Here is a 17184-nt window from a genome sequence, read left to right as displayed (position 1 = left end):
AACCATCCACAATTTAGGTCCCTTGTCTTCCCACAGAACAAAATCAACCACAAACTCAAGGAAACAAGTCACATTAGTACACAATAACAACAAATTTAGACTTAACATATTAAACTTATCAGAAATAGAATATACATTATCTGAGTTATTTTTTTTAATTAGAAACGAACTTATAAGAGACTGTAATAAATAGGAAGATTAGAAAAAGAATCAAAACATATATTGAAAATAAAGCCATCATTTACTTTTTAAATCGCAGATGAGACATTGCTGAAAAACTGAATTAGTAAACAGATATAGCTGATGAATTTACCCAAAATACATCACAGAGAAACAAGATAATTAAAAAATTATGAGACTCAAACTGTGGGCAGGAAAAACTGGTTTGTGGAGATAATGCAACCAGATTTACTTATTGTAAAATTTAACTATAAAATGTATAACATTGTTATAAGCAGATGCCTTCCTTGCCCCACTTAGAACCAAATTTTAGTTATTTCCATTCCTTTACTTATGTTAACTGAGCAATTTGTAACATTGCTGTAAACAAATGCTTGGTCCCTTATTTACAGCCCTTCACAGCCCATTTGCTTATCTTCATTCCCTTGTTTTATCTTAGGCTAAATGAACAACTTACAACACTGCTAAAATCAAATGCTTACTTTTCTTTACATCCCATTTAACTTACTTCCATTCCTTTGTTATCTTACTTTAGGTGAGCAGTTTACAACTTTGTTGTAACCTATAACCAAAAGCTTACCCTCATGTACAGCTATTTAAGTTTACCCCAGCTAGCTTTTATCAGTTTTCAAGGGCTTCTCTGGCCTGCCTTTGCAAACTTCCTATTAACTATACTGAAACATAACCAATCAATATCTGCCAACATAAATAACCCTAACCCTAACCCAAGTGTCCATCAATCAATGAATGGATAAACAAATTGTGGCATATACATACAATGGAACACTATGCTGCAGTAAGAAATGAATTTCTACCTCCCTTTGTTTAAATTCCATAAAACCCCTAAGTGCTTTAGATTCAGAGACAGATTTGAGTCATGGGGGCTCCTGTTTCCATGCTGGTCGACTTCGCAGTAAAGCTCTTTCTTGTCTCCAAATCCCAATGTCATGGCACTGTCTTATGTGCGCATGGGTCAAAGAGGCCTTGCTAAGTTAACAAGGTAAGGGACATGAAGGGCAGGGCAAGACAGACTGTCATTTGTGCAATCAGAGTTCTGGAAGAATAAAAGAGAAGCAATATTTGAAGAACTAATGGCTGAGAAATTTACAGAATTTATATGAATTGAAAAGAGCCAGTATATGCCAAGAATAAAAATCCACACCTTCAAACATTACAGTAAATATGCCCAACACCAAAGAAAAAAAAGAAATTATCTTAAAAGCAAGCAGAGTTAAAGGAACCTAAAAAGTTAGATTCTGAGGCATAATGAGGTTGAAAAAAATAAATCTAAGGCCACAGAGTAAAACAGCACAGATGTGATCTACCCCAGGCATTCTTACTACAGAAACTTTACTTTTAACCACTCACTTTCTATATTATCTTTTCTCTTCAAACTGGTCAAAACCATTAACTTTTTCTTTTTTTTTAAGTGTTGAACAAAGCATGTATCTTACTTTTCAATACAGTTGAGTATGGATTTTCACAGTTCACAAAATGAGATCTGTGTTTAAATTGCAAGCCAATATGCATACATAGCAGAGAATAAAGCATAAATATTTTACTTAATTTTCAAAACTAAACATAATACATTTTTCAGTTTAATTTCCAAAATATAGAGAATGTAGGAACATCTAATCCATTGCCTTCAGATAGTACAAACTGGCTAGAATAAAATGGATTTCTTCTTTTATTCAGCATTTTTATAGGCCCATCATTACCTTGCATTTCTGGTGTCCACACTTCCCTTTATCTCCTTCCATGGAGAGCTCCTTTTAACATGTGTTCTCTACAACATATGCAGTCTCCCCAACCCTTCATCTGGCCAATGACCCACAATTCATTCTTTCAATTTTTTACTGATTGCCCTTCATGAGCCGGCACTGGGGGAAGTACTATGTGTAGTAATTACTATTATCTGAATATACATTGCTTTAGTATGTTAAAAAAAAAAACTACTTAGTAAATGGTATATTGTACTTTAATCAAAGATATCTATACTATTAATAGGTTAGTTGGCAGTAGGATTTATTTGGCTGCCTCATAAAAGACAAAATTCCATGTTTCAAAATTGTTCTTTGCTAATGCAGCAATGATTTGGCTAGTCTACTTTCTTATATGCAGGCATATACATCTTTACCCCAATTTATGAAAAATATCTAATGTCAACCATGATATTTTTTATTGAAAAGGAATATAAAACAGCTTTAAAAATAAGAGGAAGATAATATTTTACATTATTTCTTCTGCTAGGAATATTTTTATGCTTCGCACAGGACTCTACTTCCCCCTAACTATTCTTGTTTCATTGGGAACATTTTACATTAGACTTCTACATTATTGCACATATAATAATGTTTAATTTAGAAGAGCTTAATAAACTGCTAATTGTTTCCATTGTTCTGGAAAGAACAATGTTATTTTCCTTGCTTTTTAGACCTTTCTTTTTTCTGAACAAGGCTATTTATGTGAAATTTGGAAATAAGATCCTGTTCTCTTCCACTCAGTCAACAGTTCCTTTTGTACTTCTTCTGGTAACTCATAGAATACTTCAGGATCAATGTCAGAAGGAAGGGTGATTTTCTCTTCTGCAGAATTTTGCTCTCTGTTTTCAGTAAGAGCTTCATGATGACAGCCTGTTGCTATGGGCTGTTTATGGCTATTAGTAGTGTTTTTGGAAAAAAGCTGCTCACTCTGCAAATCTGAAAATGAATGGAAAACGGACAAAGCAGAATTTGTATTTGAAAAATGGAGTGTTTGAGATTCTTTAGGTCCTTGACTCATTCCTTCACCGTTTAATCCACTGTCTAAATAATATGGATAATCCTTGTGGCCAGACAGATAAGAGGACCTATTGCTATTTAAACCTGATGTACCTGGTTCACAATGAGATACAGAGGATACCTGTTTGCTATTGGGTAAATGATCTCTAGAATTTGAGGGACTATCTTGCATTTGTTTTGTAGAAAAGAAAGACAATATTCCTCTGGAGGCATGTAATGGACAACTCAAACTTCCTTTCCCTTGAAATTTTTCTCTAGAATTTCCAGAAAGAATTTCTTCTTGAATATCTCCTGGAAGCTGTTTAAAAACTTCTGGGTCAATTCCCTCAGGAAGTGAGTATAGTGAGAATTCATCAATGTCTTTTTCTTTAGAAAAATTTGCAGTATCTAGTGGAGACTCCCCTGTTCTTGTACTTTCAATTCTTCTACCTGGTAGAAAATCCCGGCTTGTTTCTTTGTCTTTTGAATACTCTTCCATATGAGTGTCTTTCATTTTCTAGAACAGAGAATAAACAGAATAATTCAGATATCCGGTATTCTGTTTTTTTTTAAGGAAGTACCAGGGATTGAATCCAAGACCTCATACACAGAAAGCAGGCATGTTGTCAACCACTGAGCTACATCCGCTCCCCACTCGGTATCTTTTATCTGACATCATGTTTCTCTCCTATTCAACAACTTCAGTCTTTTGTGGCCAGTTCCAAACAATGAGAGATGATTAAGCCACCACAATCAGTCACACTACTGTGTGTGTGGCTCTTTACTCAGCAGAAGTTTCCTTCCTTGATAGCACTGAGCCAGAAAGTAAGGAAGCATCTGGAGACCTGGAAAGGATCTTAACAATTATGTGTTCAAAGTTCTAATTCTGTGAATAAAGAATGTTGACCCAGAAAGAGTAAGTGATTGACCTAAGGGCATTTTTTAAAAACACAAGCACAGAGGAGCACATGTAGCTCAAATGGTTACGCACCGGCTTCCCATGTATGAGGTTCCAGGTTCAATCTCTGGTACCTCCTAAAAAAAAAAAAACCATGCACAACACAAGGCTGGTTTTCTAAGACTTGCTATTCTGAAGTATAACATTAAACAGAAAGAAAAAAATCCACTTCCATAACACTATATCATATTTACATAAAAATTTAAAAACACCTTCAATTATAATTTGTATAATTTTTCTATGCAAGGTTTTTCACTTAATTTTTCTTCTAGTTCTAAGTTAGATAAAAAATCTATATGCAGCCAAATATAACTCAGTAAAAACAACACAATAGTAACTTAGAAAAAATAAAAAGAGAACTAGAGAATGGGACCTTTACATTTACTGAGCATCTACTGTGTGCCAAACATGGACAAGATACAGTTCTCCAACACCTCCATAAGCTAGGGACCTTGATTTCCATTCTACAGATAAAATGAAAAATAAAAAGGAAATGCCTTTTAAAATTTCATTTAATAAAAGGAATTAAAAGAATCACAGAAAATGTAATTTGAAGAGGGCACTAATTCATTATTTCCAAAACAATATTCCTTTCTCATGTTAAATTAAATTAAATTATATAGAATGGCTAAACAATGAAATATGAAATTATTTTAAATTAAAAGTTAATTATAGGCATGAACAATTTAGTAAAAGGTAATTATTCTATAAAGAATCCTATGCTTACTAAAAACTGTAGTAATGAGAGGTTTGCCGAACTATCATATCTAGGGAATTTCATTTAGTCATTTGAAAAACGTGAATGGCCTTTGCCTCTTCACTGCCATGATCTTAATTTCTACAACTGCAAAGTCAGTAGTCATATTCTAGCAATGTTACCGCTAGAATTCAGTATCATTTCAAATCCAAGAAAATTTAAATATATTTAACAGAAGAAAATTGGGCTTGGAGGGCTTACAATTAATGTAAAAAACACAGATAAAAAAATTTGATTTCCAGTATCTGGAAATATTTTTATATTTATTAATCTATCATATTCCTGTGTACTGTTATACAATGTGTTAATAATTCCAAAACAGGGGACTTCCATAATGGTTTTCTCTTATCCAGGGATGCTTTGTGGGTATATTTAAGGGCAGTAACCATAATATTTGATAGGTACTGTAAACTACTAAATTATCCAAACAATATCACCAAAAAGAATCTCTAAATTACAACAGTTAAACATACACATGGCTTTGTAATCTAACCCCACAATTCCAATAACAATATACTTAGAAAACTTACCAAAACAAAAAGTATACTTACAAAACTGCGCTTGCCAGAGCATGAAGTTATTGATAATGATGGTGTTAAGTAATAATCAATAGGTCCTTTCTTATTAGTATTAAGTGCTTTAAGATTGCAGAAACACACACTTAGCAGGGTCAGATGAAATGGCATCTTCACATTCACCATATTTCGAAAAAGTTTCATAAGTATATCAACTATTGGGGTCATCACATCATAATTTCCTAAATAAAGTGATTTAAAAAGAAAATAAGCACATTATATAATAATTAATACTATAAGCTTAATTCTGACTTAATATTGCTGATTAGAATTAGGTAAGAATAAGGGCTTAAGATCTTAAATAGATATCACTGGGCCATCTCAACATTATAGACTAAACCGGTATATTTCAACATTGATACTAAATACCAAATGAGCTGCAATATTCAAAAGATCCGAGAAATGGGACTTCTGGCTATGATGAATGAAGAGCTTGGAAAATCTCCCCAGAAAACTCTAAAACTAGACAAAATTAGCAAAAACAACTATTTTAAGGAATTTGGAAATAAGCCAAAGGCAAAAAAAGTGAAAAGTATTTAAAAGTGTTGATTTATGAAAAGCTGCTAGAACTTAGAGAAGAACAATGCGAGAGCACAACCCTATTAGCTGGTACTAGTCATATCCCCCTAGACCCCAGTACCTCAGATGTCAGGGGACAGGCTTGATTTCGGACAGAGGGCAAAAAAACCCACATCCAGCAGTGTTGTCAATAAAATTAGCAAACTTTAGGAAAAAAATAGGGAAATCCCACAGGACTGCTAGCTGAGGCTGCCTTTGTGGACAGGGTGGCAAAAGATCAGTAGAAATTTAACCAGTTCTGAAAATGTGAGAGCTATAAAGGGACTAGATAATCTCCTCACAATGCCAGATGACTAGGAGGCTGCAACCACATGGAGGAAAAACCAGGCCAGAGAAGGCTCAAGCTCTCGGCACATCACTGACAAGGGTGGTTATGTTCACCACAGGGGAGATGGAGAGGCAAGAGAGCCCAGTGGAAAGTAAAAGCCAAGGCAGACTTGATAATGGCCTGAATTTTAGAAGTGCTTTGGAATGCACACACAGATTCCATCAGCAGAGGCTGGAAGCCTTGTAGATTCTGGGTATTTGAGCAACTCCTTTGACCATCATGGGTTGATCACTAAGCTACACAGACAAAGAAGACAAATGAAAAATAAAAATAAGAATTTTTTAAAACTGGGCAGAAAAATCAGTGCCTACATATCACAGGTAAGGTAGATTAAATCCAGACAAGTTAAAAAAAAGCAAAACAAATCAAACACCCACATAAAAAAAATCCAAATCCAGAACTGCCATAGTATGTTATCTAAATTTTCCAACAAAATATTAGAATATATGCAAAGAAACAGTAAAGTGTGATCCTAATTCGTGGGGGAAAAGGAGTCTACACTGGTAATTCTGAGTGGGCACATACGCTGGATTGAGCAAAGACTTCAAAGTCAATATTAATTCAAAGAATTAAAGAAAACCATGTTTAAAGAAGTAAAATAGGACAACATTTGTTCACCATGTGCAATAAGTGTGCCACAAAGATAGAAGAGATTGTTGGTGTGGGAGGAGTGGGGTGGGATGGGGTGGGGGGTATACGGGAACCTCTTTTATTTTTAATGTAACTTTTTTTTGGTGATGTATATATATATCTTCAAAAAATATAATTTACAAAAATGATGGGGTACAGGGGTAGAGAGTGGGGTATACGGGAACTTCATGGTTTTTTAAAAATGTTTTTTAATGTAATGTTCTTTGTGATCTATTAGCTCAAATTTAAAAAGTGTAAAAAAAATAAAGGAATCTCTTTTTTATTAGAGAAGTTATAGGTTTACAGAAAAATAATGCATAAAATACAGAGTTTCCAAATATCACTCTATTATTAATAAACACCTATGGTATACTTGTTAAAAATAACAAAAGAACATTTTTTATAATTGTACTATTAACTATAGTCCATGGTTTACGTTAGGATTCATGGTGTTGTACAGTCCTATGTTGTTGGTTTTTAAAAAAATTTTTATTCTAGTAACATATATACAATCCAAAATTTCCCATTTTTAACCATATTTACATATATAATTCAGTGCTGTTAATTACGTCCACAATGTTGTGCTACCATCACATCTATCCATTACCAGAACCCTTCCATCACCCTCAATAGAAAATATACAATTTAAGCATTAACTACCCATTCCCTGCCCCCACAAAAGGGAATCTTAATAAAGAAATAGAACTAAACATATAAACAAAAAACATACAGAAATTCTAGAGTTAAAAAGTACAGTAACCAAAATGGAAACTAAAAATGACTAGATGTACAACAGGAGTTTTTAGATAACATAAGAAAGAATTAGTGTCTTGAAGATATTTCATCAATAGAAATTACGCAATCTGAAAAACAAAGAGAAAAAGGACTGACGAGAAACAAAGCTGCAGAAGCCAATGGGACAATACCAGGCATTCCAACATACATGCAATGGGAGTCCTAGAAGGAGAAGAAAGAAAGACTATTTGAAAAGATAGCCAAAAGCACTGTCAAGTTTTATTTAAAAACAACATTAATCTACAGGAAAAAAAAACTTAAGGGAAGATCAACAATGGGGATAATCACAAAGAGATTCCACACTTAGACATATCATAGTCACAATGCTAAAAGCCAAAGAGAAAAAGACAAATGACTCATCACATATAGAAGCAAAATAATACAACTTGGAATGTTAACAATTTATTGCTTTTCAGCTCCAAATGCATCCTTCAGTACTAGCTCTGTGATAATGGGATGGACTCTAAAATATTTTTCACTGTGAACATAATATTAAGATTTGTTCGTAGAGAAAACTAGAAAAGCACTGCAGGAAGAAGGGGGCTTTTCTTCATGGTTCCAATATATTGCCATTAACTTTTTCTTGGTTCTAGTACACAGTCTGTTCACAGTGCACATGTGTGGGGGAAATCCACAGAATTCATATCTGAAGTCCACAGTTCACAGGCAACCTCACAGTCCCAGCCCAAGCCTAGTAACTACTTACTATGACCCTACCAACTGAAATACCACATGCTCCAGGCTAGGGAGCACAACCCCCTAAACACCTTGACTTGCCCACAGCCTAGAGTGTTGTTTCCTCTAGCCCTTTAGATGTAAACACTATGCCCTCCACTTTTGCACTGGCAGCAGAATACAGATTCTTTCTGCACAATCGCCCACCAGCTCAGCCTTGCTTGCATCCAGGAGAGCTGTTTCCAGAAGTCCTCAAACATGAATACTGCAAGCCCCAGCTCATGCACTCCTTTGCCAGCAAGCAAGCTCCCAACATCCTGACTCCTTCTGCACACCCACTCACCAGCCTTAGCTCACTCAGAGATCAGGTGGTAGTTTTCTCTTTGTTCAGCAACTTTGGACCAGCTCTAAGACAGGTAACTCAAAGGACTTCTCCACCATCCAGTGTTCTGCAAGCACACCTTCTCCTTAGAGAAGGGGGAAAGAGTATCTTTCAAAGTTTGTCCTTCCTTGGGCACTTCTCCTCAGCCCTAATGTACTCTCAAAAGTTCTCTTTATGCCTTTAGAGTCATTCCCCTCTAGAAATTTTTTATCTGAAATTCCCTTGCTCAAATTACTGTGTAGTTATTGTCTCCTGAGTGGAATGAGACTCACAAAACTATTAACAGCAGACACTTCATCAGAAGCAATGGAAATGAGAAGGCACTGAAATGACATATTCAAAGTGTGGAAGCTATGTCAAAGAAGAATTATATATGCAGCTAAATTATGATTCAAAAATGCTGTGGTTGGGGGGAGTGTTCTATAAATTTAAGTTAAGTAGAACTGTTTGGCAGTGTTGTTCAACTTTTCAAGCTCAGATGAAACATTCTCCAGACAGACCACATATGCTAGGTCATAAAATAAGTCTCAAGAAATTTAAAAGGATTTAAATCATTCAAAGTATTTTCTCCAATCAAAATGGAATTAAATTGGAAACCAAAGCAGAAAGAAATTTGGGAAATCCAGAAATATTTGAAAATTATACAATAAATTTCCAAATAATTTTAGGAGCCAAAGAAGAAATCAAGGGAAATTAAAAATTATTTTGACCTTAATGAAAAAGAAAATACAACATAAAAATTTATGGGGCGGGGGAAGTAGATGTGGCTCAGTGATTAGGCTTCCATCTACCACATGGAGGGTCCCAAGTTCGATTCCTGTGGCATCCTGGTGAGAAGCAAGCTGGCCATGGGGCACGGAGAGCTGGCTCGCCTGCACAGCACAAAGAGCTGGCTGGCATGTATGGTGTGGAGAGCTGGCACAACAAGATGATGTAACCGAAAGAGACACAGAAGAGAGACAGTGAAAGACACAACAACAACAAAAAGAATCTAAGGTTGCTCAAGTGATTAAGTGCCTCTCTTCCACATCAGAAAGTCCTGGGATCAGTTCCCAGTGCCTCCTAAAGAGCAGACAAGAAGAGAAGACAAGCAGACACAGAAGAATGTGCAGTGAACAGACACAGAGAACAGATAGAGCAAGTGGTGGGGAGTGGAGGAGAGAGGGTGGGATAAATTTTTTTTTAATTTATGGAATGTATTGCTTAAAAGAAAATGTATAATTTAAACTTCACTTATTAGGAGAGGTAGGCCTAAAATAAATAGTCTAAGCTTCCATTTAAGAAAAGAATAAGGATCAGAGAAAAATCAGTGAAATGGAAAGCAGAAATACAATAGAGAAATCAATGAAACCAAAAGTTAGATATTGGAAAAGATCAACAAACTAATAAACCTTTAGTTAGAATGACCAAAAAAGGCAAAGAGGAAATACACGAATTACCAAAATCCAGAATGAAAGAGGAACCAACACTACAGACCCCACAAAAATTAAAAGGATTATAAGGAAATATTAATAACTTCATGTCAACAAAATAGACAACTTGGATGAAATGCACAAATTCCTAGAAAGACATCAATTAACAAAACTAACACAAAAAATAGAAAATCTGCATAGCTGTTCTAAAGAAATCAAATTATTGTTATTTAAAAATGTTCCCACAAACCAAGGCCCAGGACCATTTGGCCTCACTGGTGAATTCTACCAAATATTTAAAAAGAAATAATACCAATCCTACATAAATTCTTTCAGAAAATAGAGAAGGGAGCATTTCCTAACTAATCTTCTGAAGCCAATATTATGCTGGTATCAAAGCCAGATGAGGACATTAGGAAAAATTAAAATTAGATGAATATTCCTCATCAACACAGATAAAAAATTCTTAACAGAATATAAGCAAAATACATTAGCAATATTTGAATAGTATACACTGTAAAAAAGTGGGACTTATCCCCAAAATTAAGGTTGGTCTAATAACTGAAAGCCAATTTATAATATATTGGCTTAAACAGGATAAAGAACAAAAACCACATAATCATCTCAAAAGACACACCATGAAAAAGCATTTCACAAAATTCAGTTTGCTCTCAGAGTAAAAACTCTCAACAAACTAGGAAAACAAAGGAACATCTTCAATGGTATGATAAAGGGCAGCTACAAAAATCCCTACGACTAACATCATACTTAATGCTGAAAGACAGAATGCTTTTTTCTAAGACTGGGAACAACCCAAGGACAGCCACTCTCACCTAACATCATACTTAATGCTGAAAGATAGAATGCTTTTTTCTAAGATTGGGAACAACCCAACAACAGCCACTCTCACCACTTCTACTCAACTTTGCACTGGAGATGTAGCCAGTGCAAGAAGAGAAGAAAAAGAAATTGAAGATGCAGAAATTTAAAAGTAAGAAGTAAAACTCTCTTCGGTCACAGATGCCAAGATTCTCTCTACAGAAAATCCTTATGGAATCTAAAACAATAACTCACTAGGAAAAAGAATTTAGCAAAGTATCAGAGTAAAGGATCCATTCACAAAAATCAATTTTACTTCTACATCCTAAAAATGACCTATGAATTAAATTAAGAAAAGTTTTCATTCACGATAGCATAAAAAAGAATAAAACACTTATGAATACATTAACAAAAAGAAGTGTGAGCCCTGTGCACTGAAAACTACAAAAAGATTGTTGAGAAAACTTAAAAGTCTACATAAAAAGATATGTGGGAAAACCCAATATTGTTTAAGAAAGCAATTCTCCTCAAGATTGAGGAATTAACAAACATAAGATGGAACTGCAACTATGGACTAAAGTAGATATTATTATTCTAGAGATGGAAGAAGTCGTAACACTGACATAAAGACATTGGTCACCAGAGGTTCTAAGGGCAGGGAGAGAGAAGAAAAAGTGTAACATGGGACACTGAAATTGTTCTGCATGACACAGCAATGACAGATACTATTATACATTTTGTCAAAACCTATAAAATTGTGCAGTGCAAAGTGCAAACCATGATGCAAACTACAGATCATTCTTACTGGCAATGCTTCAATATGTGTTCATCAATTGTAACATATGTATCACACTAATAAAAAAGATGTTAATGAGGAAAAGTACAGGAGGGGGGAGGGGTTTATGGGAATCCCTTATAATTTTGATATAACATTTATGTAATCCAAAGCTTCTTTAAAAACAAAGAAAAAAAATCTTTAAGAGAAATTCTTCCTAAATTGAGCTTTAGATTCAACTCAATCCCTACTAAAATTCCAGCAGCTTTCTTACATAAATTGACAAGCTGACCCTAAAATTTATAGTAAAATGCAAAGGACCCAGAATAACCAAAACAATTTTGAAAAAAAAGATAGAAGTTGGAGAACATATACCACCTAATTTCAAATTTTACCATACAGGTACAGTATTTAAGACAGGGTGGAATTGGAATATGGATAAATATATAAACTAATGGAACAGGATGTCAAGAAATAAATCCTTATATCACGGTAAATTGATTTTCAACAGAACTGCCGTAGCAACATGGCAATGCAATGGAAAATGAATAATCTTTTCAATAAATACTGCCGGAATAACTAGATAACCTCATGCAACAGAATGATTCAAGACCCTTACCTTATACCATACATAAAAATTCAAAATGAACCAAATGTAAAACCAAAAATTAAAAAACTTCTAAAAATAAAACACAGGAGAAAATACTTAGGCAAAGAGTTTTTTGATATGCACCAAAATTACTATCCATAAAAGAAAAAAAACTACAATGAAATATATCACTACACACCCACTGGAATGAAAATAATCAGAGATTGACAATAGAAATGTTGCTAAGGATATGGAAAAGCTGGGACCCTCATGTATTTTTTGAAAAGTTTGGCAGTTTCTTAAATTCAACTTACTAAATGACCCATTCAAATCCACTCATGTAATCTACCCAAGATAAATTAAAACATATGTTCATCAAATGATTTACATGTGAATGCTCACAGGAACATTTTTTATAACAGCCAGAAAGTGGAAATAATCTAAATGCCCATAAAAAATTACCTTCTACTGCCTAGTTAATGATCATAGTTTCATTCTCTTTAAATTTGGGAAACATTTTTAACTAACTATTTTTATGGAAAGGAACAAGAAGGGGAAAGAGGGAGAAAGGAAGGGAGGAATGACAGGAAGGAAGAAGGGAGGATGAAGGAAGGGAGGAAGAAAGGAAGAAAGAAAAGAAAGTTTGCAGTGAAAATTCCTGATGGACTGAAGATCCTTAATTGCTTGATAACTCTCCGTGAAGATTTTCCATATTTAGTGATTATTTCTAACTCAAAGTTCTTTTTTTTAAGAGTTCAATTTGCCAATTGACTCCTAAGAAAATTAGCTCATACCTTTCCCTAATTTCTGAATTACGTGGGATGGAATAGGACACTGACGACTCTCACGACTACAGTGCTTTTCAGATGAATATCTACGGATTATTAATCTTATAGTATGTGGCTTCCTTCCATCTTGGCGTACTCTAAAAATAAAGAAAAAGTAGAAACAAAGAATTATAAAACGTATTACTTAACGATTTTTTAAATGGTGTAGTACTTCAGTTATCTAAAGTTGCCGGATTTTGTAACTATAACAATTATAAATATAGTAGATAACTAAGTCATAAGCAATAAGAACTCCTAAATGGACCAAATAAATATCACAAAGTCTATCCAATAAAGTGCTAACATTTTAAATGTGAAGATCTCAGGCCTCACTCAGTACTGAGTGCTGTCAGAAGTAGAAGAGAAATAAGACAGAATTATAACAGTTATTTTATAATCCAAGTCCAGGGCCTAACTAGAAGCACCATACTAAAATCTAGAGGGAAGTTAAGAAACTGAGAGAAGCATTCACTATCAGAAGCAAATAAATAAAAATGAAAGAAGAAAATTTTTTACAAAATGAGATTACAAAAAGAAAAAAAAATTTTACAAAGGAAGATCACTACTATCAAAGTAAAGAGCACTGCCCAAACAGATACAGTACGGCATATTACAACAGTAACTTGAAAGTTCAATTATATACTGTAATCAGGTAGGTGAGTAAATGCCCATCCATCTTAAAAAGAATTCCATCCAAATGGTGTTAGATTTTGGTATTAAAAACAAAAGTTTTAATGATATGGAAAATTCATTAAAAAAGTATAAAATCGAATTACTGGAGAAGATAAATGTCATTAAAGGACAACATTTTTCTTTTAATATGTATGGCAATGTATATAAAATCAAATCACAAACATAAAATGCAAATAGTGTACACTGTTAAGCATATTCAAATTGAAGACTGTAAAGTAGAAAAATTATATTTTTGTTGTAAATATTTTTCTCTATTTCTTATTGCTTTATCACAAAACTTCTTGATTGCTTTTACTAGGGTAATAAAATGCCTTAAATGGTTTCTATAAATATCTTACCAATTTAAATATCTTCCAGTTAAACTTTCTACTAAGTAATTAATCAATTCCCAAAACATGATTTAGTTCATAAAACTAATTAAGACATGCTAGAAAAACATTACATTCTAAGCAATATTAAAGCGGTTCCTGCTTAGTACTAAAAATTGTATGCCTATACTCTTAACCTTCATAAACTATAGATGGAAAAATACCTTAAGCAAATAAATCATACATATATGGTTATTTTTTTGACAGTCACTTAGAGATATTAAACCTCAGTCATGAAAGTAAAAGGCCATGGTTGGAGGAAGCAGATTTGGCTTAAGCAACTGAGCTACTGCCTATGATACGGGAGGTCCCAGGTTCAGTTCCCAGTACCTCCTAAAGAAGATGAGCAAGACAGTGAGCTGGCGTGGTGAGTTGACCAACAAGATGATACAGCAAGAGACACAATGAGGAAAACAGAATGAGAGACACAACAAAGCAGGGAGCGGAGGTAAATCAAGCAATTAGGTGTCTCCCTACCACATTGGAAAACCTGGGTTCAGTTCCTCTTAAAAGGAAGATGACCACATAATGGAACACACAGCGAGCACAAACAATAAGGGAGTGGGGAGAAATAAATAAAATAAATCTTAGGGGAAAAAAGGCCATGGTGGGAGGAAAGGGAGAAAAAGAGAATAGCAAGCAGGGGTATGGATCAATGTTTAGTTAATATCTAGTATTTCACAGATTCTGCATATATAGTCTTATTTTGGGGTTGCTTCTTAAAAGAGAAACTATAAAACTTGTATTTCTTGTGGTTTTCCCTGTGTGTAGAACTGTTTCCAATGACCATACATTTCATAGTAGTCTCATATTTAGCTGAAGCAGAGTAGAATGACCCAGGTCCCACTGGCACAATTACAATATCAGCCAGCATAATATCACTGGACATAGGTCCTATTAATTACACTTGGCTGCACGCAGCAAGAGATAAGCTTCATGGCTCTACTCGAGACATGCTGCATGTGACAGCAATTTACAATTTAGTAAAAAATTCCACTTCATCTGAGTCTTATAGAGTCATCCAAAAGTAGCTAGCCCTGCTAGCATCATTATAGAAATATTCCTACCCTAAACTGTTAGCCCCTGACAGCCCATTAGAGAAGAAAAGGAGCACAAGAACACTAAATGTACTGTTCAGCTTATACTATGCTAGTCATATATTTATAATCTTAGTTGACACTCTTAATGGACTTAGAATCAGTAACCCTGCATACATCTGCAATCACTCACACTGCTCACACATAACCCCATTTAGCTATTCCTTCCTTTGTCCTGACTCTATTTTCTTTCATGTTGAGACAAAGGTGATAAAAGATTCTTCTGCTTCTTCCATCATTATTGCTCTTAATAATGTTCTATCCTTAACTGCCACAAATATATATACCTGTAAGGAAATTTAAAATTGTGGCAAAATTACTCCTTTCTGCCTTTTTTCTTCTTTTTGAAAAGAAAATTACTATTAGGTTCAGGGCAAAGACTCTGCAAGTGCCACAGGGAAATATTCTTTCTTCTTGCTAAGGACTAGAACAGGTTTAGGAATCCCAGAGATAACCATAAACCCCATTTAGATAACTGTCAGCAACTTAAGACCAAAGGAAGTAAATGGATTAAATTTAGTTAAGAGCCCTATTCTATCTTTGCAATAGTGTATAATTTAGAGAAATCCAATGAAAAATGATCTATCTTCACATTGTTTGTTTAGTGTCCAGTTAACCTGAAAATTCCAAGATGGAACATCGAGTTTTCTTTCCATATACTATATGTAGAATGGACATATAGATGACTTGGTAAAATGGAAATTCACCTGTTCAAAAGACTAACAAGTAGTTCTTCAATCTTTTTTTTAGCTTCGACTTCTGATGAACACTTTTTAAATGAATCTTCTTCACTAAAGGACTACCAAAGAAGCACAAATAAGGATTATTATAAACCCAAATAAGAATATAGAATTATCAGCATATAGGTCAAGTAAATATTCAACACATTCTTCACCAACTTACCTCTTGGTGCTTAGTTTGAGCCATTAAGTTCACTTTTATATTAACTCTTTATCTGCAAGTTATTGTATTCCACTAGAAAGTGCACTGGAAGTTAAGAAAATTGTAAAGTTCTAATACCAACTCCAAGCTTTACTATATCATTACAATGAGGCTCTTAATTTCCTGGGAACTGAATGTGAATTCAACCTTGGACGAGTTACTTAATCTTTCTATAGTACAGTATCCTACCGCAAAAGGAATGGATAGGCTAGGGATAAGTAAAGAAGAAGACTACCTACCTCAAATGTTTGCTGTGAAGATTAAATAGGCTAATGTATATAAAGCACTTAGTAAAGTGCTTGTTACATAGGAAGAAAGAAATCAGTGTTAACTGGGCAGTTATACCTTTTCGCATTTCCTAAATCACTGAACTACTCTGAAAACAAATTTTTTAAAAAAAGTAAAGTATTTTGCCTCATATATAATATAGGCTATTAAAGTAATTTGTATTCAATCCAAGTGGCTAGTTTGAAACTTTAAAATATATTAATGTCTAGATTCAATTTAAGAATATTAATCTAATCTAATTAATCAGACTCCCCATAAGAAAGGGATTATGTACGAACCTAATAAGCAAAGCAAACTATAACAGTAAGAACATGGTATTAAAACTAGAAATCGTCATCTCAAAAAATGTGATACCAGTACTTAACTAAAATAAATATTATCATGTACCTGAGGTGGTCCTGAGGGCGTCACAGGAGAGTTATCCTCTCCAAAACTGAGCTTCTGGATATGCTGAGCAACTGAAATTCCTAATTCCTTTTCTAATATCTTGGATGAAAATGTTTGGAGATCATGCACACTACTGATACCCAGCGCTTCAAGACGTTTGGCAGTTTTATAGCCAATACCTAAACAGAAAAAAATGTATACAGTGTTACAATAACTTTTCTCCTTAAAATATATATATAAGTTAATTAAAATATAAATACTTCAACCTCACATTTAAATTCGATAATTAATATTTTGCTAAGATCAAACTTTATTGCAAATTGTATAGTTCTGCTCAGGGCTCTGAGTTATATGAACCACTCTGAAGCC

The 17184-nt window shown here is 34.1% G+C and overlaps 1 protein-coding gene across 4 annotated transcripts in view; it reads right to left on the bottom strand.

Annotated features, from left to right (window-relative positions):
- Positions 1 to 222: 222 nt before the first annotated feature.
- POLI (DNA polymerase iota) overlaps positions 223 to 17184 on the bottom strand; it is a 36181-nt gene continuing 19219 nt past the window's right edge. For all 4 annotated transcript variants that reach the window (XM_071208561.1, XM_058277751.1, XM_058277752.2 and 1 more), the window contains 5 exons: positions 16816 to 16994; positions 15906 to 15997; positions 13008 to 13138; positions 5206 to 5411; positions 223 to 3456 (listed from right to left, as the gene is read on the bottom strand). In XM_071208561.1, the coding sequence (XP_071064662.1) occupies positions 2638 to 3456; positions 5206 to 5411; positions 13008 to 13138; positions 15906 to 15997; positions 16816 to 16994 (1427 nt within the window). In that variant the 3' untranslated portion in view covers positions 223 to 2637. The remainder of the gene's footprint in view (positions 3457 to 5205; positions 5412 to 13007; positions 13139 to 15905; positions 15998 to 16815; positions 16995 to 17184) is intronic.

Source organism: Dasypus novemcinctus, chromosome 16, assembly GCF_030445035.2.
Source record: "Dasypus novemcinctus isolate mDasNov1 chromosome 16, mDasNov1.1.hap2, whole genome shotgun sequence".
In the NCBI taxonomy this organism is placed as follows: Eukaryota; Metazoa; Chordata; class Mammalia; order Cingulata; family Dasypodidae; genus Dasypus; species Dasypus novemcinctus.
The sequence above is the reverse complement of the archived record's forward strand: the minus strand, read 5'-3'. Positions and strand labels throughout refer to the sequence as shown.